Genomic DNA, 26,292 nt, shown 5'->3' on the forward strand with positions numbered 1-26,292 from the left:
AGTAAGATAAGACCTTTGGAGCAGGCATTTTTTAAAACAAGTTTTTTATGAACTGCCCTAGTAGGGCAGTAATTGTTCCTTGATAATTTGCCACCCCCTCCATTATGGAACCTGGGTCGGCCCGCCCCCTTGCTATGCCCCTGCTTGGGAGAGTCCCTGGGTGCCAAATCAAGAGATGTGGAAGGATGCATTTAACCCTGGCTATGAGATTCTCCATTCCTGTAATAATACATGCAGGATAACTGAAAAGAAAGGTGGAAGCCAGAACGCCACAGAGAGCTATTTTATAAAAAGTTCCACTGATCTACAATTGTTGGAACTACAAGTGTGTGTGTGTGTGTGTGTGTGTGTGTCTAGTTTTAGGTCCCATATGAAAATAGTAATTTTGGGAGCTAATTTGGGAGTGGAAATAATACTGACATGCTACATTTCCTACTAAACCTTCCAAGCATTTCACATCATGGTAATCATCACAACAGCCCTCTAGTGTGGTGTAGCCAGTGTGGTGTAGTGGTTAAGAGCGGTGGACTCGTAATCTGGTGAACCGGGTTCGTGTCTCCACTCCTCCACATGTAGCTGCTGGGTGACCTTGGGCTAGTCACACTTCTCTGAAGTCTCTCAGCCCCACTCACCTCAAAGAGTGTTTGTTGTGGGGGAGGAAGGGAAAGGAGAATGAGCCGCTTTGAGACTCCTTCGGGTAGTGAAAAGCGGGATATCAAATCCAAACTCTTCTTCTTCTTCTTCTTCTTCTTCTTCTTCTTCTTTCTTCTTCTTTTCTTCTTCCTCTAGATTAGGCTGTCATTATTATCCCCAGGCTGTGGAGTAGGAAAATAGTCACTTGACTGGGGCTACCCAGTGAGCAAGGCTGACCCAAGACATTTTGGCCCCTGAGGTGTATCCCAAATGTGCCCTCCTCTCCACCAGGAAAGAAGGGGTGAGGGAAGATCTCCATCAGGAACAGGGGCAGGGGGAGAAAGATCTGCATCGGGATCTGCTCCCGGTGGATCCTGCTGTCTGAGGCAGTCACCTTACCTTGCCTCATGAGTGGGCCGGCCTAGTCGGTGATTTCAGGGTGTGGTTAGACTTCAACAGTGAGTCGCCATCGTCCACCTCAGTAATATTCTTACCAGGGCAGCCCCAAACCAATTATCGGTAAAAGCCCCTGCTGAAGATGTCAGAATCTTGTGGGGGGGAGACAGTCTCTCTCCTCACCCTTAGGACAACGACTGGGGTGACTCGGTTTCAAATCTGTACCCTCTCTTGGCCAAACCTACCTTTCAGGGTTGTTGTGAGGACAAAGCAGGGTGGAAGGGGCCAAAACCACAATTGCTGCCCTGTACCCCTCAAAGTACAGGTAAGGCGAGACTGTAACAAATCAATACTACTAGGGAAAATAAAAAGGGTCTGCAATTTGGGAACAGGCTTAAGAAAAACCCAGTTCTCCCCTAAGACACAGCAAGATGCAAAACTTGTTCTGCCTCGGGCAACAAAATGGCTTGGGAGGAATATATTTTGTAGCAGGAGACCAGATATATTGAGGTGCAACTGCTCCTTCTGGAGGAGGGCAGCTGTTTATTATGCCAGGCGCTGAGAGTCAGTGGCACTTGGGTGGAGCAGCTTCTGGTCTGGTGGCATTTTGTGCAGAGATAAAACGGCTCCCTTAAACTGAATTTAGCCCACCCACTCCCTGGACCCCAGCCCAGCACCAAGGCAGGCGCAGGGGAGTGGCTATTTCGTGTGATAGCCTAGGCTATTTTGTTCCCCTCCCCAGCTATCAGGCTGAGCTACAGTCAGGATGTTATGACGACAGACGAGCTGGAGCATCAGCCAGCCCAGAATGGACCGAGTGTGAAAGGCGGGGGGGAGGAGAGCCTGTGCCAAACTCCGAGTGTGCTTGGCGTGGCCAAGTGCTGTGGAGGAGTGAGAAGGAAACCCGGGGGTCCATTCCTGTCCCTTGAGCTGCTTGCAGGTAAATCTAGGCTTGCTGGCGCCCAGATTCTCTAACACCCATCGCCCTCGTAATACCCGGTTCTTTTGCACTTAATTGTGACATTTTCCTGGATGAGTGTGATCCCGGCAGCTCTCTCCAGAAGGCTTCCCTGCATGCCTTTTGACAGGAGTCTGGAAGTTTATCTTTGGTGGTGGGGTCCTCCTTCTGCATGCCATTTATCATGTCACTAATCTTTGCATGAAAGCTATGCATTTTAAAAAAATTATTTAATCAGCATTTTGCAAGGTACTTGTCTCTGCACAATCTGCCTTCTTGAATGGCACTCCAGAATTCCTGCTCAAACAGCTTGCTTTAAAAGAGGCATTTATCTCATCTCGGGGGCAAAGCCATCTCTGCTTGTACCATTACTTGCGGCAACGTAGGATGAGGGCTCTAGCTCACTGGCAGAGCATCTGCTCTGCTTGCAGGAGGTCTCCGGTTCAATCCCTGACATCTCCAGTTGGAGCTGGGAGAGACACCTGCCTGAAACAATGGAGAGCTGCTGCCAGTCAGAGTTGACAGTATTGGACTGGATGGACTTGGTATACAGCAGCTTCGTATGCTCCTGTAAACTGGTTTTAATTACCATGGGCTCATCTAGACGTCTTCTGTGGCGGCCGAGACCAAACCCAAATACTTGGTTATGCTGAAGGGGCAGTCAAAACAGCCATTAAACCAAATTATGTTGCTGCAAGGAACCTTGGCAAAATGTATCTCTGTAGGGGGGGGGGTGGATACCAGAAGCATGTATAACCACGGTTGAGAAGAGGCCTGCATCTGAAGTTTTTCGGGATCTTGGATGTACTGGGAACCCTTCTTTAAAAAATAATAAATAATAACATTGTACTTGGCCTTTTGAAGTTAGAGGTCTATCGTCTCCAAACAGCCTGACACCATCATTTTGTTAGTTTGTTAATATTTTCATTGTTTGCCCTTTTCCCCTTCACGGTGGATTAAAACAATAAGAAGAAATCTCGGAAATGGATCATAGCGATCTGTAGTGCAGCAGCCAAATTAAACAGCTAAATTAAATACAATCTGAACAGCATGAAAAGTGGGAAGGAGGAAGGGGGCTTCGTGGAGAGACCTCAATGCAGTACTAACTTAGAACAGTGCCTCATGAGAATCTGTGTATGGGAACAAATGGAAATTACGATGGGTAGGCGTTATACAGATATAAGATATGTACGCCACCATGCATTTAAAGGCCACACCAAAAATCTGGCAACTGTAGTTGGGTATGGGTGTTATGAATTGTAATTATGTCAGGGGGAAACTATAGTTCCCAGGAGTCTTTTGGGAGAAGTCATGTGCTTTAAGTGTTTGGCACGCAGGCAGCCCTGATATGGGTGTGCATTGATGTGCTGCCCATTGTCCAGATGGTGCGCCCATAAGGAGGGGAAAAGATTGGCTCTATAATATAAAAGGTGCCATTTGACATGGCTGGATGTGGCACAAATGTTCAGCAACCATCCACTTCACCGTTACTGGATCCATATCCTTAACCAGAAAGGAAGCAGCTCCCTTGCTGCTATACGATGAGCCATTTCTGTCTGTGGGGAAATACAGAAGCCTGGAGCGCAAGCCAGATCTGGGCACTTTTCAGTCTCGTTGATTTCGATGGGAGAGTGAACACCTGCTGCTCGGGCAGGGTACTGGTTAGCGTAGCCAATATTTTCCCCCTCCTCTCTCACACACACACCCAGCTTATGTGCTGTGAAAGCTGACACGACAACCCTGTAGAACATAGCAGGTGATTTCCCCCCCCCCCCCCCATCTCTGTATCTCCATATTGGGAAAAGATTCTGCTATTGAAATTCCTGCTGGTCATTCATCTATTAAAAGGCACAGAACCCTAGCAGGAAGAAATCACGTTTCAGTCGCCGTCCAAGTGTCCCTATTTTCCAGGGACAGTCCCAGAATTACAGAAGCTGCCCCAGTTTCTGTTTTGATCCCAGAATGTCTCGCTTTCCTTAGAACGTCGCTATTTTCATCAGAGTAATGTTGGAGGGTATGGCGTTGTGCGACCCCCTGAGCCAAGGAGTTAAGTAACCAACTTTTAGAAGACATCTGAAAGCAGCCCTGTACAGGGAAGTTTTTTTTTTAATGTTTAATGTTTTATTATGGTTTTTTTTATATCTGTTGGAAGCTGCCCAGAGTTGCTAAGGCAACCCGTCAGATGTGTGGAGTATTATTATTATTATTATTATATTATATTATTAAACGACATCTCTATTTTCATTAGAGAAATGTTGGAGGGTGTGTGATGTGCCTGGCCTCTTAGCCCCTCCGCTCCAGCCCACTGAAGCTATGCTGCCCTCCCTGCCTGAAAACCCAGGAGTCCGGGGCCCCCCTCCCGCTTCTACGTTTCTGTTCCTGCTGTTTTGCCTTCCTCTGTTATTCTAGCCCCAGTGGGGTGGGAGGTTAATGGGCCTGTTGTTTCCTGTTTCCCCCTCCCAGGGCTTTGAACTGACTGGATTGGTTGGGGAGGATTGGCGAGCGCTCAGGAAGCCGCAACCCAGCGGCAGCCTCACCTCTGAGCCCCTCGTGTCTTTCATCTCCGCCCCGTTCAGCTCCCTGCCGCACACGTACAACCTGATCCTATAACCCAGTTAAACGGAAATACATGCCAAACTTACTTGAAGTTGACTTTGACTGGGCTCATCAGTAGCTTCAGCCCAAAAATGCTTGGCCTTCTTATCAGCGGTTTCATATCAGCGGTGGATATTTGGCCAGGCTGATCCATCCATCCTAGAAAAAAGGGAAATCCAACTCCCCAACCACACACCCCAGTGCACCTCCAGTCTTTCAGGGGCAACTGAGTGACCCCTTCAAGGGCGCCGACTGTTGTTGTGAGGGTCTAATTTCTATCACATTGTCTGTCCTCCAGTACAACAGCCAAGTTGAAATGTGCTGCAGTGAGCTGCTCTTCTGGACTCTTGCTTTTCTCTCAAGATAAGGCCAGAGGTGTAGGAAGGTCAGGTGGTACCCGGTGCGGAAAATTTCTTGTCACCCCCCCCATTGATTCCCCCCCCCCGGACAAAAATGGTTTTATGTTACTTCAATTTTCTTACAAAGGATAATACAAGTAGTAATAATAATAATCTTTATTTTATAGCCTGCCCTCCCCGGCCGAAGTCAGGCTCAAGGTGGCTAACATCAGATACATAACATTGGTGTAAAATCAAACAATAATTAAATTACCTCCTAAAAACATCTCAAAATCGAATTAAAGTCTAATTAGATGGCTTTCCATAGGGTTAGGGTTGGGAATAGTAAGTGCTCCACTGAACTGAAATTTCAGCCTTCAAGACATAGGGAAACAGCCAAGTGAACAGCTATTTTGGTGGAGGAGGGTCAAGATATTAACCGATATGCATGAAATTTCATATATAGCTATACAATCCCTAGTATAGTAAGATAAGACCTTTGGAGCAGGCATTTAAAAAAAAAAAAGTTTTTTTATGAACCGCCCTAGTAGAACAGTAATTGTTCCTTGATAATTTGTCACCCCCTCCATTATGGAACATGGAGCGCTCCACCCCCTACGTCCCCCCTTGCTACGCCCCTGGATAAGGCCACACCCACGCCATACATTTAAAAGCACCATTATACCACACACGTTGAACTATACAGCTGCAAATACAACGTTTTAAGTCTGTTTTAAGTGCCTTATACAATGTGACACTAGATGGCAATGGTGAGCTTATGGCAAAATCATATATTTTTCAAAACTTTAAAAAAAAAATCACAGCATTCTTATATGTGTCTAGATTTCACCATGGATTTCCCTAGAGACTCCTCAGAGAGTGCTGAGGGAGCTGACAGCTGTTAGGACAAGGTGGTCCAAAGCACGGCCCTTGAGGCCATTTTTTTGTGGCCCTCAGCAACATTGGGCACCCCCTTTTGCCCTGCCTTCCCAAAGCCAGGAATGCAAGGTGCTAGGCTTTAGGAAGGAGGCGTGAGGGCTCTGACAGGGTCCTAGCGTCCTTCCACCTCATTCCCAAAGCCTGGTTAGCACTTTCCCAGCTTTGGGAAGATGGTAGGTAGGAGGGTTCTAGGACCCTGCCAGTGCCTTGTGCCTCCTTGCCAAAGCTCCTTGCTTACATACCCTCCAACATTTCTCCGATGGAAATAGGGACATCCCATTCCATAATGATAATTTTACTATTTATACCCACACCAGGGGCGTAGCTAGCCGCTGGGCTGCCAGGGGCGGCAAGCCCAGCGGCACCCATGGGGGCGGGGCGTCGCTCCGTGCACATGACGTCATGACGCATGCGCACGGAACAACGCCTCCGCGGGGCCAGTTGGCCCGCCCCTCTCCCGCTGCGCTCCGTGGGCGGAGCCGTCCCGGGAAAAGGAGAGGGGTTGGGCCAGCTGGCCTGCCCCTGTCCTTTCCCCCGGGCTCCGCCCCTGAGCCCAGCGGGCAGGGTGCGGCGCGGCGGCGCGTGGGAGTGGTGCGAGGGGCCGCCGCTTGTCACCCCACGTGCCGCCGTTCATTCCGTTGCCCGGTAGCAGCAGCACCGCACACACTGCGCTGCTCCCACGGCGACGGAGCGAGCGGCGGTGTGTGGGGTGACATGCGGCGGCCCCTCCCACCACTCCCCACACACCACCGGTCACCCTGGGAGGAACAGCGCTGCACGGACGGGGTGCTCGCTCGGCCGTGCAGCGCTGCTGCTCCCGGGGTGACGGAGGGAGCGGCGGCGCGTGGGAGTGGTGGGAGGGGCAGACACTTGTCACCCCCCACCCACAGCTTGTCACCCTGTCACTGCGGGCATGCCGCCCCTACCGCCCCTCCCCAGCACGCCCCTGCCCCACACATCTTACTGGGTTGCCCCAGCCACTCTGGGCAGCTTCCAACACACATAAAAACACAACAAAACATTAAATATTAAGAAAACTTCCCTATACACAGAATTGCCTTCAGACGGCTTGGGGGGGGGGTCAGATAACCCCATACCCTCCAAAATTCCTCCAATGAAAATAGGGACATCCTAAGGAAAAGTGGGACAAATCAGAACTGGGATGGCTTCTCTAAATCAGGGATATCCTGGAAAACAGGGACACTTGGAGGGTCTGCACTTATTCAGCTTTGAGAAGGCAGCAGGAAGGATGGGTAAGTGTGTCAAATTCTGGCCTCACTCCCAGCACAGGTTCCATGTTGAAGTACTCTTGAGGCCTACTTGGTATGAAAAAGATGGACTGCTGTGTTTTAGGAGATCCCTATTCCCCTAACAGAGCTACAGTTCCCAAAGTGGTTTAACAATCAAAGTGGTTATAACAGCCCAATGTTATTTCATGACACACTTCTGGCTTAAATTATGGCTTTTATTCATTCATTCATTCAAATTACTAGTTGCTTCTCTCTATCTTTCTTTCTTTCTTTCTTTCTTTTTTCTTTCTTTCTTTCTTTTTCTTTTCTTTTTCTTTTCTTTCTTTCTTTCTTCCTCTTCTTTCTTTTCTTTCTTTCTTTCTTTTCTTCTTCTTTCTTCTTTCTTTCTTTCTTAAAGGTAACACAAAGGGACTTAATTGAAGTCATAGTCCCACTCCTCCCATGCTCTGATGTTCTGATGATGTTCTGATGATGGCAAGTCCATAAAAAATATTGCCTACTTTTTTACTAACCAACGGTACCTGTCCCATCTACCATGGCAGCCAAAGGAATCACCGGTGGTGATATACGGCGATCAACTGTACTATGATGCTGACCTGAGAAGCAGGGAATGGCGGGAAAACAATGGTTCTAAATTACAATGCCCTGCTTGGTAGCATAACGGGCAATGGGTGTTATTAAACGAGATGGTTGTGCTAGTGCAAGGATTAGTACTGGCACAACAGGATTCCCCCCTCTCCCTCTACACACTGTCCCCAAATCTGCTCTGGAGGCTTGTGGGGAAACCCAGAACAGATTCAGGGGGTGCACAGGAGGAGAGGAAGATCGTTCTGTTGTGCAAGCAGAAATCTGTGTGCTGATGGAACCATTTTCTTAATGCGACACTGAATACAACTCAGTTTCAGGGGATCTGCTATCTACAAGCCTATGAACAATAATAATGGTGGCAAATACCTACGGGAAGGACTGATGTGTAGGGTCATGGAGGATGAGAACATTTCCAGTAGACCACATGTCAAGAGTTCTGACATGTCCTTCTGATAAAATAGATTGACAGTGTTCTGCCTCCCATTTGCTTCTTTTCAGGGAGGGAGGAAGGTGGCTGTGTTGGTTTGCAGAGGCCAAAACTATCATCCACGTCAGCTGACCGCATTGCAAGAGTCAAAACTGGTAAGGGTTCCCAATGAAGAGGGAGTCTATATGTTATAGGGTCTATATGTTATTTAGAAAGGTAAAGGGACCCCTGACCATTAGGTCCAGTCGCACACGACTCTGGGGTTGCGGCGCTCATCTCTGAGGGAGCCGGCCTACAGCTTCTGGGTCATGTGGCCAGCATGACTAAGCCGATTCTGGTGAACCAGAGCAGTGCACAGAAACGCCGTTTACCTTCCCGCCAGAGCGGTACCTGTTTATTTACTTGCACTTTGATGTGCTTTTGAACTGCTAGGTTGGCAGGAGCAGGGACTGAGCAACAGGAGCTCACTGCGTCATGGGATTCAAACCGCCGACCTTCTGATTCAAAAGCCCTAGGCTCTGTGGTTTAACCCAGCACCACCCGCGTCCCATATGTTATTCAGGCATCGCTTAAAAAGAAGAAATGCATCACCATAAAAGAAGATGCAGAGTTGCAGAGAATTTGCTTGTGCTAGCATATTACACAGATGCCAATTTAGAAATACTTACTGTAATTTCTCTAGAAATGCATCTCACCATAGTTGGGAAGACTGCAGCCAGGTGACCTCAGTCTGCTGGGCAGAATGCCCCACATCTGAAATAGAGGACTGACCTCTGTACGGATGGCCACCCTTGTGACTATAAGTGTTGTAGACCCATCCACCCATCAACAAAGTAGAGGGGGGTGGAGACCATTTGGCACTAAGCATAATACCATGTGGGATTTCCAACTTCTCCTATTCCTATTTTAGTTCCCAGATGTCAGCTGTCACTCAGGGGTCCCTAACAGGCCTGATGGCACAAAGACAGAATCCAGAAGGGACACAGGGGATGCTACAAAAATCACCCCCAATTCAGGTGAGTAACCTGATCATTTAATTCAATATACTAAATTATTCTGGGTTACAGGTAAGCCAAATGGAATATTCAGCCTTGCTCCCAGCTCCATGCATGTAGAATACTCTCCCTGGGTCAATTGTTGCTGCTAGCCACAGCAAAAGATATTGGTGAGCAACAGAAATGGGGGTGCAGTCAGTGGCGTACGGAGCTGCTTTGCCACTCGGAGTGGCAAACATGGAGACACCGGCTGGGGGCGGGGGCGGCTCTGTAGCGCGTGTGCGGCGTGATGTCACGACACATGTGCGCTACAGAGTGCAGTCCGTCCAGGCTGCTGGGCGCAAGCAGCCGCCGCACGGATGGGCTGTGGCAGCCCAACTGTGCGGCAACTGCTCACGCGGCAACTTGTAAGGCTGCAGCGTGTGAGCAGCCGCCGCATGGAAGTGGTGCCAGCCGGCGGCTTGGGAGTCGCGGGGGGGGGCACCGCCGAGTGTCACCCCCCTCCAGGCTGGAACAGGGGGCGTACCGCTCTCAACGCCCCCACCTTGCTACGCCACTGGGTGCAGTGCAATTTGCCTTAGAAGGAACTGGCCCAGCTCACGGTGTTCTGCCACGCCAAGCAGCTGCATGCCTTGTACAGTCAGTGTTGCCAGGGGGCACTGCCTCACCAAGCACAGCCTGCTCTCAGCCAGCCCCTGTCTGCAGGGGCGGAGGAAGGCAGGTGCGGTGGGTACAGGCTGCCCCGGGTGTCACCACTGGGGGGGTCACAAAATGCCGGGCGGCACTCACCACAGGGTCTGCAGCATGCCTGAGCCATGCATCTCTCCTGGGAGAGACGCAGTGGCTTGGGTGCTTGCAGGCTCCGCGCTGCCCAAACGGTTCGCCCACTGCCCCCCCTGTAGGGCAACTAAGTGGGAGGAGGCAGGCAGACTCTGGAGGCCCTGCAGTGCGCCCTCCCCTATGGGTGGCTCGCCCTGCCCCAGGTGCCTGATTGGCTTCCTCCGCCGCTGCCCGTCTGCCTGTCTTCTGACTTCCAACCTGTAATTGGCTCTGGCTCCACCTGCTGTTGGTCTCCCTGTCTCTTGCCCTACCAGTCGCAATGGGGTCCAGGCACCACAGCAACTAGAAATTTCTTTTTTTGTTTAAGTGAAATAATGTATGTGTTGTTGTTGTTGTTGTTGTTGTTGTTGTTGTTGTTGTCGTTGTCATGTGCTTTTGGGGCAGTTTCCAGAAAATGAAGGTGCTAGGCCAGCTCTCCCACTCCTAAACAAGCCAAGTCGTGGGTTGTTGTTTGTTTTGTTTTAAGAATAGATTACGCAGTTGAGCTGGTTAGAGGTGCAAAGTAAAAACTGGTAGAGGATGATGATGATGATGATGATGATGATGATGATGATGATGATTATTTTATTTATACCCCACCCATCTGGCCTGGTTGCCCCAGCCACTCTGGGTGGCTTCCAACACATATGAAAACATGATGAAACATAAAACATTAATAGTAACAATCTGATCCAATAAAAAGTCACAATAACTTTAAAATAAATTATATCAAACAAAGCAACATTCAAAAATCCATCAGAATCTAATAGTAAACAGTAAAATTAAACATCAGCAAATAATAATTAAACAGTTTACACTTATCAACCACAAGGAGGAATTACCAATCTGTAATCAATAAAAGCAATGACAAACCTAGACAGCATCTTAAAAAGCGGAGAATCACCTTGCCTACAAAGGTGATGTCTCTGCTTTTGGTTTTCCCAGTAGTAATGTATGGAAGTGAGAGCTGGACCATAAAGAAGGCTGATTGCCGAAGAATTGATGCTTTTGAATGTTGGTGCTGGAGGAGACGCTTGAGAGTCCCATGGACTGCAAAGAGATCAAACTTATCCATCCTTAAAGAAATCAGCCCTGAGTGCTCACTGGAAGGACAGATCCTGAAGTTGAGGCTCCAGTACTTTGACCACCTCATGAGAAGAGAAGACTCCCTAGAAAAGACCCTGATGTTGGGAAAGATGGAGGGCACAAGGAGAAGGGGACGACAGAGGATGAGATGGTTGGACAGTGTTCTCGAAGCAACTGGCATGAGTTTGGCCAAACTGCAGGAGGCAGTGAAAGATAGGCGTGCCTGGCGTGCTCTGGTCCATGGGGTCACGAAGAGTCGGACACGACTGAACGACTGAACAATAAATAAAAATAACAGCAAATCGCAGTGCATAAAATACAATGAAACATACAAAGCCATGTAAAAATATCAAATTGAGAATCAAGGACACACAACTTATAAAACTTAAAAACAACAACACCCTGAACTCCTCTCTTCCAGCTGCTGGTTTGGGAAAGGCTTCCAGGGCTGGAATATGGGGCAAGGCAGGTGGAAACAGGATTGCCTGATGATGAGGAAGAAAGTCTCTCTCCCGTCCTACTGGCGCTACCGTGAGCTGGTGGGGAGAGTGTTGCCATGCTAATGTCCATGGGCATCTGGTTGCCCACTGTGAAAACAGGAGGCTGGTCACTAGGTCCTGTATACCTGAAGTTCCCTCATGGCAAGAGGTGAGGTTACAGGGAACCAGACAGAGGGCCTTTTTGGTAGTGGCGCCCACCCTGTGGAACACCCTCCCATCAGATGTCAAGGAACTAAGCAGCTATCCTGTTTTTAAGGGACATCTGAAGGCAGCCCTGTTTAGGGACGTTTTTAATATCTAACGCTGTATTGTTTTAACATTTCGTTTGGGAGCTGCCCAGAGTGGCTGGGGAAGCTCAGCCAGATGGGCGGGGTACAAATAATAAATTATTATTATTATTAATTAATTAATTAATAACAACAACAACAACAACAACAACAACAACAACAACAACAACAACATATATAGGTGACTTAGCAGGGCTCTGTTTGTTCTTTTGAGAGGCATAGTGAATCTTGTGGGAAATGGAGGAGCAGCAGCTCCGGCCTGGCCCTTCACCTTGAGCCACCCACTCCCTCCTGGTTGTTGCCATTTTCCTGAACTGCCACACTGGATTATGCCTGAAGGTGAATGTGAGGAACAGAGAAAGGGCCAGGCTTCACAGGCTTTGGGGTTTCAGAAAGATTATAGGAGCCCTATATCACAAGTCTCCCATGCTGGTTGGTGATTAATGGCTGTGGGGAATACCATTTGGATTTTCTGTCTTGGGCACCCAAAGTGTTTTGGACAGGGCCCTCTGTGACAAATGACATCTCTATTGCAAGCCATTGTGGGAGAGCCAGGAAGCAATGTTCTGTGGGAGACGTAAGGGCTGCACTGCTCTCATTTTTATATGTATAATTTTTATTTATTTTCCATTTAATATTATACATTCACATCATCATTATCCACTTTACCGCTTTGGCTCTCTAGAGCCTATCGACTTCCTTCCCTCCCGCCTCATGGCTTTCAAAATTAACCTTTATATCATTGCATTTTGTACATTTTCCCGTTCTAATTACACTCATTACAAAATAGCTCAAAATTTAAATGAAAATAGAAAGAGAGGAAATTTCTCTTTACAAGTCTACAGACAGCCCTGCTAGTGATGTTAATTGCTTACAATAATCTTTCACATATCGTATAAATTTACTCCAGTCCTTTTGGAATACCGGATCGTGCTGGTTTCGGATTTTTCCTGTCGGCTTCAGCAGTTCTGCAAAGTCCACCATCTTCATCTGCCACTAGGGCTGCACTCTTCTCACTCGCCCACCCCACAGGGAAAGCCACGCAGGGTCTCTGTTGTAGAGCTGTGTTGTGCTTCCGCCTTCCTCCAGCTACTACTTAGCAATGTACCGTAGTTGCTACTGAAGCTGGTGGCACTAATATCTCGAAAGGCAATTTGAGGATCTAAAGCTACGATTTGCTATTTGATGAGACTCTATTTTGATGAATCTATTTTTTAAAAAATAAAAAACCCTGAAATTGTAATTAAAGTTAATTCAAAAGGGGCAATTAGACTTCCATTAAGTGCCTTTTAATTCAATGTTTAAATTATGGCTTTTACTATTACGGGTGCATGGAGTGATTAATTGGGTCTTTGCATTATTCATTTAAAATAATGAAAGCTATTATTTTAAAGTTTCACATCCTGTCAGTAAGGGCACAATTTTCATAACTAGATGGCAAGGAAGCTGCATTCAGCTCTCAAGGAGAGTTGCTGGATAGAGAGTTGAGCTGAGTCTAGCAAGGGCGGACCTAATTCCCATCCCATGGCTGAGCATCAACAGCTCAAAAGGCACCTTGCCAATTGCCATTTGCAATGCCTGGTGTTAATGCTGCAGACAAAATGCATCTGGTTCCCACTCTGAGTCCCTCTGAGATTTTGGGCACTTCCAGACTGTCACTATTTTCAGGTGGGATTCAGTCACATACTAGAAAACTCAGATTGCGCAATTAAAGTTGATTTGATGCTCTTAGGCATGTCCAACAGGTAGATCGTGACACGACTGAATGACTGAACAACAACAACAATGAGAATGGGGCGACGCAAAGGGGCCCGCCGGAGTGCCCAGACCCCGGGACGCCCCTCCTGTGGCTTACCGGAGCCCGCTGCGCGGTTGCGGGTCTCCTGGCCTCCGGGAAAACCGGAGCTGTCTCGGAATGAAGACAGCTCCCAGCCGCCAGCAATGGCGCTCTCACCAGAACCTCAGCTTCTCCTGACAGGGCTGGGAGTGGAGCACCTGCAGGCAATGGGTCCTCCATCCCATCAGGAGCCAGAGCAGACTCAGCAGATGCCTGCACCTGAGGATCCAGCACAGGTGAGGACCCTTCAGACTCAGGCCCTAGCCCCGGCTCTGCTGGTTCTGGAGGCGGGGAATCCTGTGCAGGCTGGGATCCCTCAAGTTCAGGATCTGAGTCAGAATCCCAGGCCATCACATGGGCAGAGGAGCGATTCCTGGCTCCAGCACACCCATGATGCATTTCTAAGGCCATCAAAAGGGCAAAACCATCCTTGCCTTTCATTTTTGTGTTCCTAGTGGTGCTATTTCAGGCTTGGGCGTTTTTGTGTGTGTGTGAAAGAGAGAGAGAACAAAAACATTACGTCCGAAGGGTGGCAAGTTTCATTGTTGTTGCTGTTTAGTCGTTTAGTCGTGTCCGACTCTTCATAATGAGGCTCAGAAGCCTTCGTTTGTATTTAGTCAAGAAGGGAAAACTACCGGGTACCTATTGCATAGGGTTTTTGTGTCAGCATCACGTGGGTAGGTCCTTAAGCAACCCCATCTTATGTTGTTGTGACAGAATTTTACAAAAAGAAACAAATAGCAATAAAGGCAAACAAGACAAACTAAAAATAAGTAAATAAAGGGGAAATTATCCCCCTCCACCAAATGGCCATGTATTCCCAGAGCATTTTTGTGGTTGCTTTACCTCATAATAATTAGCAGTCTAAGTGGTCCTGAAGAATAACCACATAGTCGAATGCGCAGGGGAGTGGGTCGAGCCCTTCCTCTGCCCACCCTTCCCTCAGCGACACTTCCTTTCCCTCCCATCCTTTCCTAAATGATGTGTGTTCCAGGGCTGTGAAAACAAGATTAGGTGGCATGCAGTGCGATCCTAGGCATGTCCACTCAGAGGTAAGTGCTGCCACGTTCAGTGGGACTTACAGGTATTTGTGTATACTATAGCAGGCATGTCCCAACAGGTAGATCGTGATCTACCGGTAGATCACTGGACGTCTGTGGCAGATCACTGGCTCGTCCCAAAGAAGCTCAACAACTTTGGCTCCTCTTAAAAAACCTCAACAGGGCTTTCTTCCTCCCTAAAAAAAGCTCAGCAGCAACTTTGACCTGAACCCCCCAAAACGGGCCTTCCTCCTCCCTAAAAAAAAAAAAAGCTTAACAACTTACCCCCCAGTTTTTAACTCTGTGAATAGATCATAGTCTATTGGGAATTGACCACCCCTGTACTATAGGATTGCAACCTCAGCCCTAAATGGAATCAGGCTCAAATTAAGTCGCACTTCGGTGAGAATGAGAGAGAAAGTCAGTCTGAGGTTGCCTCCGTTTTGCGGGAGGAATTCAAGCACATCCAGGCTGTTAGGATTCTGCAGTGGGGATTCAAGTGCATACCGCAACTTTATATTGGTGCAGTTAAAGTGGATTAAAGCATGGTGTTGCCTAAGCACCAGGGTAGCCAAAAGGTTACAACTCCCATCAGCCTCAGCCAGCATGGCCAATGGTCAAGGGATTATGGGAGTTGTAGTACAATGACATCAGGAGGGTGTCATGTTGGCTACCCCTGCCCTAGTGAGGCTAATCCACTTTTAAAAGAAATTGAATTTTTGTGGTTAGGAAAGTGATGGGGAAATCCATAGAAAAAGTGTGGGATGAATGATATGCCCCTCAAGGAAATCAGAATGAATGCTCAGGGTCATATAACCGAATGCTGAATAAAGACCAGATATATTATAACCTGCACGTAAGCTTTGTGCAAGCAAATCAGGCTGTGTTTTAAATAAATAGGTTGTCTGGGGGGCCTCGCTGAAATCCAAGAGGCTCCATCACCACGACACACCTGGTTAGGCCAGCATTCCTCTGAACTTGAACTTCTTGTTTTTACTTTTTAAAACGTTTAATGAATGGTGTTTTAATGTTCCGATGGAATTGTGATTGTGTGTTTTTATTAATGTATTGTTGTGAGTTTGGAAGGGAGGGGGTCAGTCTGTATCCAGGGGTCCTGGATGCAACAAAGGGTGAAATCTCATGGAGAATTCCATTGTTGAACGAGCCAGGCCAGTTCCTTTGCGAGATAATGTGGCTGTCATTGCCACCTAAGTCTGGTCCTTAGTACAGCAAAGGAGGTGGCTTTGTCCCAGAGGGCAAATGGGTGGGCTGCCTTGCTCATGTGACTGACAGTGAGGAAGACAAAAGCCAAGGCTGGGTGTGATCTGGAAGCAGGCTGCAGGCAGAAGCTAGAGTGTGAAAGCCATGGGTAGGCAAACTAAGACCCGGGGGGCAGATCCAGCCCAATCGCCTTCTCGATCCGGCCCGCAGACGGTCCAGGGATTAGTATGTTTTTACATGAGTAGAATGTGTCCTTTTATTTAAAATGCATCTCTGGGTTATTTGTTGTTGTTGTTGTTCAGTCGTTCAGTCGTGTCCGACTCTTCGTGACCCCATGGACCAGAGCACGCCAGGCACGCCTATCCTTCACTGCCTCTCGCAGTTTGGCCAAACTCATGTTAGTAGCTTCGAGAACACTGTCCAACCATCTCATCCTCTGTCGTCCCCTTCTCCTTGTGCCCTCCATCTTTCCCAACATCAGGGTCTTTTCTAGGGAGTCTTCTCTTTTCTCTTCTCATGAGGTGGCCAAAGTACTGGAGCCTCAGCTTCAGGATCTGTCCTTCTAGTGAGCACTCAGGGCTGATTTCTTTGAGAATGGATAGGTTTGATCTTCTTGCAGTCCATGGGACTCTCAAGAGTCTCCTCCAGCACCATAATTCAAAAGCATCAATTCTTCGGCGATCAGCCTTCTTTATGGTCCAGCTCTCACTTCCATACATTACTACTGGGAAAACCATAGCTTTAACTATTTATTTGTGGGGCATAGGAATTCATTCATATATTTTTTTCAAAATATAGTCTGCCCCCCCCCAAGGTCTGAGGGAGAGTGGACTGGCCTCCTGCTGAAAATAAAATTTGTCAAAATTTATGCTTCTGACATGGGCTCCCACATGTCCAAATTTTCCTGCACATTTCAATGTGTCCCCCCCCCCATGCTGCCCCCCAGGGTAGATATTGGCTAGGTATGTCTGGGAAATTCTGGACGTCTGGCAACCCTAATTTAGGAGCCATTTTGGCATATAATCTGTATATAAATCAATAAATAACAATAACAAATTATTTCTTTCAATTGCCAGAGCATGAGGAATCATTTGGAAACATCTCTTTCCCTGAAAACCAGAGATACTCGCCTGGGGAGTTTAATTCCAGTGAAGATTTCTCCCTCATTCCTTCAGCCCAGCTACCAAAGAAAGCGGAAAATGGTAAGACTAAAGTGGGGAGGAGTGGAGAGAGAGTTTCATAAACAGAGGAAGCTAAGAAACAAGAGCCTAAATAGAGATCTTGGTTTTATTGGATTACGGTAAATGGTCTGTAATCCCCCTGCTGCCCCATTATTATCTACTGTAGCCCTTTATGTTTGATCAAGGCCACACACATTGAGTCTCTGCACACAGAAGCTGTACACTTGCTTGCAGACTTTGCACTCGGGGTTTGGTCCCCAGGAGATCATTCTCCTTTCCCTTCCTCCCCCACAACAAACACTCTGTGAGGTGAGTGGGGCTGAGAGACTTCAGAGAAGTGTGACTAGCCCAAGTCACCCAGCAGCTGCATGTGGAGGAGCGGAGACACAAACCCGGTTCCCCAGATTACAAGTCTACCGCTCTTAACCACTACACCACACTGGCTCTGGGGTTGAGAAGGATTGGAACCACAGTGTGCAAGGAGGAGGTTTAACCATTGCCCTCCGTCAATGGTGCCGCCAAAAGTTGCCCCCCTCCTAAAACTGCTGTAGGCCAGTTATTATTCTTGCAGCATAAGCTTTCGCAGACCAGAACCCACTTCACCCAGTGCCAACGTTGCACCTGCAGGCTTCAGGTTACTTCTCCCTTCTTTGCAGAGCTCCCCCAGTCCATCGGCACTGGCATCGACAACTCCTCTTTCCAAGCGGGGAAGGCTACCCTCCACCCTGCCTACTGCGCCAACGGCTGTGGGCTCCCCCCGGCTTCCGTGAGGCAGCAGCCGCGAGTCTCCAAGAAGCAGCGCATCAGCTCACCCGCCTCCGTCTGCACCAACAGCAGTAAGAAGAGCTGCAAGTCCACAGCATCTCAGATCCAGAAGTAGCTGGGGATGGTGAGTGCAATGGGCACTGAGGGTGGGAGGTAGTTTGGGAATATAATAATAATAATAATAATAATATAATAATAATAATAATAATTTTTATTTATACCCCGCCCTTCCCAGCCAAAAACCGGTGCTCAGGGCGGCTAACCTAATTAAAATCACAGCAAAAACATAAAAACAATCAATTTAAAATACAGATTAAAATACAAATTTAAAAATTCAAAATTAAAACTGCAGTCTCATTTTCAAATAGCCCACCAATAAAAGAATGAAGCATAAGTATCAAACAGAAACCAATCCAAGCAACGGCACACCTTATAAAACTGGCAACAGTGAGGCATCTTACATTCCTTAAGAGACCTCCTACCTCTTGTGTGCTCTGAAACAGGCAAAAGAGGCTCTGATCATTAGCCAGCTCACCCTGGGGAAGCCCAGAGGTTAAAGAGCAATGCACTCTTTTACCCAGGGGAGCAGTTAAGCATGCAGTCTCCTTCCCTGCTGGTGGCCTTAAGTGGTGCCCTTCCAACAGGGCTGCACCATGTGACTGTTCTGGCTTCAGACACCAACTCTTCAGGCTAGCTGTTGCTGAGTGCCTAATGAGTTTAAAGAGAATCAAGCCAGATGTTTCCCAATTGCCTTCGCACGCCTAAAGAGGAGGAAGAAGAAGAAGAAGAAGAAGAGTTTGGATTTGATATCCCGCTTTTCACTACCCGAGGAGTCTCAAAGCGGCTCACATTCCCTTTCCCTTCCTCCCCCACAACAAACACTCTGTGAGGTGAGTGGGGCTGAGAGACTTCAGAGAAGTGTGACTAGCCCAAGGTCACCAGCAGCTGCATGTGGATGAGCGGAGACGCGAACCCGGTTCACCAGATTACAAGTCTGCTGCTCTTAACCACTACACCACACTGGCTCTCAGTGTGCCTCGGCTGTTGTCATGTGAGCCTGGCTCCCAGCTTCTCAGATGAAATAACAAATATGCATTCCAGCAAATTTTAATGGCAGTTCAGCCACTGGTTTTTCCTCTTGTATGCTTTCCAAAGTACGTTTTCCACTTTTTTTTAAATTCACTTGTTGCTTTTAAAAAAATAAAAAGCAAAATTGCCTAAGGGATTGGGGTTCAGAGAGAGAGAGACAGCTTCATGATTGCGTATGATAATCCACAGCTGGCTTCTGCAGAAATGCATAGCTGGTACAGACAGGTGAAACTCGAAAAATTAGAATATCGTGGAAAGGTTCGTTTCTTTCAGTATTCAACTTAAAAGGTGAAACTAATATATGAGATAGACTCGTGACATGCAAAGCGAGGTATGTCAAGCCTTTATTTGTTATAATTGTGATGATTATGGCGTACAGCTGATGAGAACCCCAAATTAACAATCTCAACTTTGGGGTTTTCATCAGCTGTGCGCCATAATCATCACAATTATAACAAACAAGGCTTGACATATCTCGTGTTGCGTGTCATGAGTCTATCTCAATATTAAACTCCAGTAGCTAATGAAAACAATTGCTTACATAAATGGATTTTTCCATGATATTCTAATTTTTCAAGTTTCACCTGTAGCTGTCAACCCTCCCTGCTGTTTCCCCTGCTATAATAGGGAATTTCCCACAAAAAGGGGGGAAGGTTGACAGCTATGAGCTGGTTACAGGTGGGTAGCCGTGCTGGTCTGCCATAGTCGAAACAAAATAGAAAATTCTTTCCAGTAGCACCTTAGAGACCAACTGAGTTTTGTTCTTGGTATGAGCTGTCGTGTGCATGCACACTTCTTCAGATACCTATGAGCTGGTATTTCCAGAGTCTGACCTGGAGAGGAATGATGCTTTAGAATTGTACTTTGCAGGGTGTTTCCAATTTGCCTTCCAAATAGCCCTCCTATTTTGCCTTCATGCTCTCCTTCCTTTCCACAGAGCTGTGTGCCACTCTCCTCTTAGCTTGCCTCTTCTGCCGTTTCTCGGACATCCTGCCGCTTTTCTCTGGGCCTTTTCTGCTCTTGCTTCCCTGTGCCATCCTGCAGCTCCAGGCTTCTGGGCTTTTGCTCGGACCCCCAGAGCTGCTGCTGCTGCTGCTGCTGTCGGTTTGAGGGGCCGGCCTGGAGTTATGCTACCAAACTGGTGACTGTCTCGAACTTGCATTGGAAGTGTCTGAGCTGTGCTATCACTAACCTTGGCTGCCAAAGATGTCTCCTACTAATCTTTACTTCTTCCTGGGATCCTTTGGCAGGTGAGCAAACTTTGGTCTGAATATATTTAAGTCGGATTGGCTTTTTGGTGCACAATTCTCTTTGCAGGATTGTTTTACATTTCCGGGGATATTTCTCCAGACTATGGGACTCTCTCACCTCAGAAGTGCCTATGGCTTTCTGTGCTGTGGATTTTAATTTATCTTTAAAAAAAAACCAAACACTTTTTTTTTTAAAAAAATGTGGATTTTAATTTATCTTAAAAAAAAAAACCAAACACTTTTTTTAAAAAAATAAATAAATAAGTTTTCTCTCCTAGAGAACTATGTTACTGAATATAGTTGATATATTAATCTCTGTTAGCTGTTTTAATTAGTCTTTTTAACAACTGTTCTTGCTGCCTTGTCAGTTTTGATTCTTGTTAGATTGTTCATTGCATGAGTTGCCTCAATGGCATATAGATAATTGAATAATAACTAGTTATACAGTATCTACTGACTCTTCCCAGGGACGCGGGTGGCACTGTGGGTTAAACCACAGAGCCTAGAGCTTGCCGATCAGAAGGTCGGCGGTTCAAATCCCCCAACGGGGTGAGCTCCTGTTGCTCGGTCCCTGCTCCTACCAACCTAGCAGTTCGAAAGCACATCAAAGTGCAAGTAGATAAATAGGTACCACTCTGGCGGGAAGGTAAACGGCGTTTCCGTGCGCTGCTCTGGTTTCGCCAGAAGCGGCTTAGTCATGCTGGCCACATGACCCGGAAGCTGTACGCCAGCTCCCTCGGCCAGTAAAGCGAGATGAGCGCCGCAACCCCAGAGTCGTCCGCGACTGGACCTAATGGTCAGGGGTCTCTTTACCTTTACATTGACTCTAACCCAGCCTGGTTGACACATCCCTGGCTCCAGAGGCTGGCATGGCTGAGCATTTGCTGGGGCCTCAAGGCTGCCCAAGGGCCCGTGGCCCTAACATCCCTGCCACCCTCACATTACATGGAGCACCCCAGATGACCAGAGATTGTGGGAGATCATTATCCCTGTGCATTTCCTGAGATCGTTCTCTCTGTGCATGTTCCGAGGGCAACTTTTCCAAAATCCAAGAGCCAGCCTTGCTGCAGCTCTCAGTCTCTGGCTGATTTGTTGGTTAGGACCGTTGGTGGGGAACCTTTGGCCATCCCAGTGTTGCTGAACCACAACTCCCATCAGCCCCAGGAATCATGGCCAATGGCCAGGGACGGTGGGAGCTGCAGTTCGGCAGCATCTGGAGAGCCAAATGGTCTCCACATCGGGATTAGCAAATCTAGTCTCGGTGTGCAAGCTGTTTATGATTTTCATTCATTCATTTCACCTCAAAACAAAAATACGCCTAGTTTTCCAAGAACTGAGTTTCTGGATCACATTGGACTCCATGCAAAAGTTCAGTGGCACTCTGAGGTCAAGATATGCCTGGAAGGCAATTTCTGCTATGTAGGAAGTTCGGGAAACTGTGGTGAGATTCCCAGATTCTCATCTTCTTCTCCCTTTCTCTCTCCTCCTCCAGATCGCTGTGCACACTGTGCTCTTGCCTGCCTCTTCTGTGAGTTTATGTCCCTCTGCTCACTTGCCCTGGACTGTGGGGGCTGCGGGGGCTGCCTAGAGGCTTGCTGTGGTGGAGAAGGAGGGGAGTCCCTTGCCGAGAGCTGCTGTGGGGAAGCAGGTGAAGGAAATTGCCCCTGTGGGTTAGGCTGCGGGATGTTGCAGGATTGCTGCGGCTCCTCTGACTGTCTTGAGATCTGCCTGGAGTGCTGTTCTATCTGCTTCCCAGCCTGAATTCAGGGACCCGGAGATCGTGTCCACCTGTCCTCCGTGGTTCTGGACTGTGTTGGGATGTGTGTATATCCCTTTGGGAATCCCATCCCACCAAACTGCAAAGCATGGCAAGAGATTAATCTGGGCCTCTTTTCTTACCAAAGCCCCAACTCCTTTGAACATCCATATCATGGTAACAGCCCAAAACGCATTGCTTGTATGCACACAGCTGGAGCCTGTTGTTTGTACTGGATGGGATGAGGCCCGTTAAGTATTGTTTCAATTGTGTGATGTCACACCCAGACATTGTGATGATGTCACCAAAAAGGCTAAGCTGCATTCGCACTGAAGACAGGATAAATTCCACTCGCACTACAAAATCCTGTCAGGTCAAGCCTATTCTGCTACGCACTGTAATATTACAGAAAAATCCGTGCCATGCATTTTCAACAGACGTCACCATGTAACTGTGGATGGAATCTCGCTCCTTTTTTTTAACTGTGACAAAAAAAACCACATTGATGCTGTGATATACCTGAATGGACTGAAGCTGAATATGCCCCAGAGCCAAAGAAATTCCTCTTCCTGTGCTGAATGCTTCCAGGTTACCCGCTTATAGAGCATTCATCCTTATTTGTTTGCAGGGAGATTAGACAGGGTTGGATATTTAATGAGCATTGCTTTTTATTTGATTGCAAGGAAGTTAGAAGGCCTTGCATAAAAAAAAAAGTCTTGTCCCACTCTTTCCAGTGCATTTTCTTGTCACTTTCCTAATTCCAAAATGTCCAGTTGTTTCAGGGAGTGGATTTGTTGTGCAAGACCTCCCTGAATTTGCCAGTGTGTGATTGAATCCCACCTGAAAATAGCTATACAGTCTGGAAGTGCCTGATGTGTTTTCTGATGTGAACTTTAAATGGGCTATAGGCTCCAGGTTGGTGTTTCTCACATGACTATTTCTTTGTGCCTGATCAGGATGCCTGATTGTAAAATAAATTTAAATTAAACTAATGAAGCCAGCATCTGTTAATTCAGCTTTATTTCTGTACCACCATTGCTTGCACCAAAAGTTCTCACATCTCTTCCCCACAAGTTATTGTGTTGTTGGGCCTGAGTTGTGTGACTGTAATGTTACAGTCTGGAAGCCAAAGTGGTTTCCTCCAGAAGGTGTTGGGACTCCTATGCCTGGCCCTGGTTTGGAGGGACCCAAAGACTCTTGTAGTGCTGTAAATACTAAGCCTTTGTGAACTGCAGACTGCTTCCTTCTGATGACAAGTTCCCAGTTCCTTATTCAACACACAGCTACATTATTATATCATCTAGATAGCTCAGTTGATTGGTAGGTAAAGGTAAAGGACCCCTGGACGGTTAAGTCCAGTCAAAGGCGACTATGGGGTTGTGGCGCTCATCTTGTTTTCAGGCCAAGGGAGCCGCCGTTTGTCCACAGACAGCTTTCCGGGTCATGTGGCCAGCATGACTAAACCGCTTCTGGCGCAACAGAACACCGTGACGGAAACCAGAGCGCACAGAAACACCATTTACCTTCCCGCCACAGTGGTACCTACTTATCTACTTGCAATGACGTTCTTTCGAACTGCTAGGTAGGCAGGAGATGGGACAGGACAGAGAGACAGGAGCTCACCCCATTGTGCAGATTTGAATCGCCAAACTTCTGATCGGCAAGCGCACCGTGACGGAAACCAGAGCACACAGAAACACCATTTACCTTCCCACCACAGTGGTACCTATTTATCTACTTGCACTGGCGTTCTTTCGAACTGCTAGGTAGGCTGGAGCTGGACAGGACAGAGAAACAGGAGCTCACCCCATTGTGCAGATTTGAATCGCCAACCTTCTGATCGGCAAGCACAAGAGGCTCAGTGGTTTAGACCCCACCGCCACCCGCATCCCTTGGTTGGAGCATGGTGCTGATTCTGCCAAGGTTGAAAGTTTGATCCCTATAAGGGACAGCTGCATATTCCTACATCGCAGAGGGTTGGACTAGATGATCCTCAGACTCTCTTCCAACTCTGTGATTCTGCCCTATTTGCAGCCTGAACAGGAAGCAGAATTTATATGTGTTGGTGTTTTGTGTTTTATAACTGGGTTATAAGGAAAAGAATAGATACGGTAAAATAAAAAGGTGAATTCCCCGGAAGCCTAGACCCAGGTTTGGGGCAAGTACTCTTTGGTGAGAGAGCCCCCGGCAGAAATTTAAAATCACAAAACATGCATCAAAATAAAGCATGGAAATATAGACTGCTAGACCTTTAAAATAGCCTCTTCTAAGTTGCTTCCAAAATTCCCCACTTCCCTTAGCATAGAAAGAGACCACAAGTTTGGTAAGTTAAAAATGGTTTACTTACAAACAAATAAAGGGTCAGATTCAAGTGCTTTTCCATGCAGCAGCAAGAAAAGGCAGGCAGCCTGACTTAGCTTCAAATGGTAAATATTTCTGAAATAATTGTATAGAAACACAAGGCTTGCTTAAGCCACACAGTCGAAGCTTGGGATATCCAGTTTAGACATCCTTACTGGTAGGGTTCACATGGTGGAAAAGAAAGAGAGCAAATAGTTTGCTAAAGCTTCCTCCTGAGATGAGGGGGTGTAACCTAGCTAAGCTTGGCAGGACAGCTTACTCTATGGTCTTAACCCCTCGTGCATTAATCGGAGTTTAGCATGTTGGTTATATGAGGTTGGATATATCCCACAAAATGCTTTTGCACCTCAAAATAAGCTTTGGGCTGCTCCTATATTGTACAGTACATTCTTTGCAGCATCAGCCCTCCATTTGGCTCTGGATACTGGTATGTCTTTTTGCCTGGCTGAACCTTGACATGAACACAGCACCCTCCTTCAGAAATGCATTATTTATCTATAACTTAATATATAAGAATAAATCTATGGCCTTTTAAACTATGGGGGTTTATAGTTTTTGTTTGTTATTATGGTATGTATTTTTGTGTTTTTATATTGTAAACTTCCTGTGATCTTCGGATGAAGGGCGGTTGTACTGTATAGATATTTAATAAATAATAATAGGAACTTGTGTAATCAAGACCTCTGCTTTTAAAAGGTGCTTTGGGGCAATTTACAAATCATAAAGCATATACGATGAAACTATGCTTTCAGAAGAGGAAACACACACACACACAAGCAAACAAACAAACAGAAAAAGAGCAGCAATAAAAACCTTGATTTAAAAATGAGACTGTCTGCAGCATTTAAAAAAAGGCATTTCATCATAATGTTTTTGATCCGGCAGCAAGCAAAACAAGGGAACCTGGTGCCAGGCTGCACTTGCCAGGTGAGGGGAGTAAGGAGATAAGCATGGAAGAAGTCACTCCATACTAGAGGTGGGAATTTGTCCAACAAAACCCAGATTAAAAATAAAAATTGGAAGGGCCTGGGGCCTCGTCAGACACCAGCCAGTGGTATCTGAGGATGTTGTGGTGCTCACAGGTGCCACATTGGGGATCCCAGGTCTACACTGACTGGCAGTGGTTTTCCAAGAGCAGAAAGCCCTGAAATATTTTTTAACATGAGAGGGGTCTTGAGATGGACCAAAATTAGACATTAAATTTTAAAGGGATTGCAACTATAATGAAAATACACAGTTAATGAAGATTATAGAATGGTCAAAGAACTAGAACATGGGTAGGCAAACTAAGGCCCGGGCCAGATCCTGCCCAATCGCCTTCTAAATCCGGCCCATGGACGATCAGCGTGTTTTTACATGAGTAGAATGTGTCCTTTTAATTAAAATGCATCTCTGGGTTATTTGTGGAGCATAGAAATTCGTTCATTTTTCCCCCTTCAAAATATAGTCTGCCCCCCCCCCCAAGGTCTGAGGGACAGTGGACGGGCCCCCTGCTGAAAAAGTTTGCTGACCCCTGAAATAGAAGCTCACTGTTTGGTTTCTTCATTGGCAACTTGAGGGGGGTGAAAACAAAGACCCACAGGGAAATTTGTGTCATGCGAGAGAGTGGGAGAGAATATATGAAGTGGTTGTTTGCTATGGGGCATCCCTGGCCGTTGAACTTGCAGATTCTGCCCAACAGGATGCCTTTGAATCTGCAAGTTCAACGGCCAGGGATGCCCCATAGCAAATGGGCGTAGCCAGGGGTGGCAGCTGCACCCCTTCCAAATCAAGTAAACAAACAAAAATATTTAAGTAACTGATCAATTGTATTGCAGATAGCTCAGTTCTGCCCCCCACCCCCAACATAAAGCTTGCCCCTCCAATAAATCCTGGCTACGCCCATGTACACAACCCTTAAATTTAATTTTGTTGCAAGAACTCTTCGTAAGCTGCTTTGAGAGCCTTTGTGGGATACAAAGGGGGCTACAGCTCTCCCTTG

General features: G+C 47.1%; 1 protein-coding gene across 1 annotated transcript; it reads left to right on the forward strand.

Moving 5' to 3' along the window:
* The first annotated feature begins 1,800 nt into the window (after positions 1-1,800).
* Positions 1,801-22,132, forward strand: LOC117061190 (keratin-associated protein 5-1-like). Its single transcript, XM_033173876.1, is given in 9 exon segments — positions 1,801-1,920; positions 9,035-9,140; positions 16,986-17,111; positions 17,747-17,959; positions 17,962-17,979; positions 19,882-19,948; positions 19,950-20,055; positions 20,058-20,085; positions 21,687-22,132. Coding segments are annotated over 9 exon segments (1,053 nt in total). The 3' UTR covers positions 21,956-22,132.
* The last annotated feature ends 4,160 nt before the right edge of the window (positions 22,133-26,292 follow it).

Source organism: Lacerta agilis, chromosome 16 (genome assembly GCF_009819535.1).
Source record: "Lacerta agilis isolate rLacAgi1 chromosome 16, rLacAgi1.pri, whole genome shotgun sequence".
Taxonomy (NCBI): Eukaryota; Metazoa; Chordata; class Lepidosauria; order Squamata; family Lacertidae; genus Lacerta; species Lacerta agilis.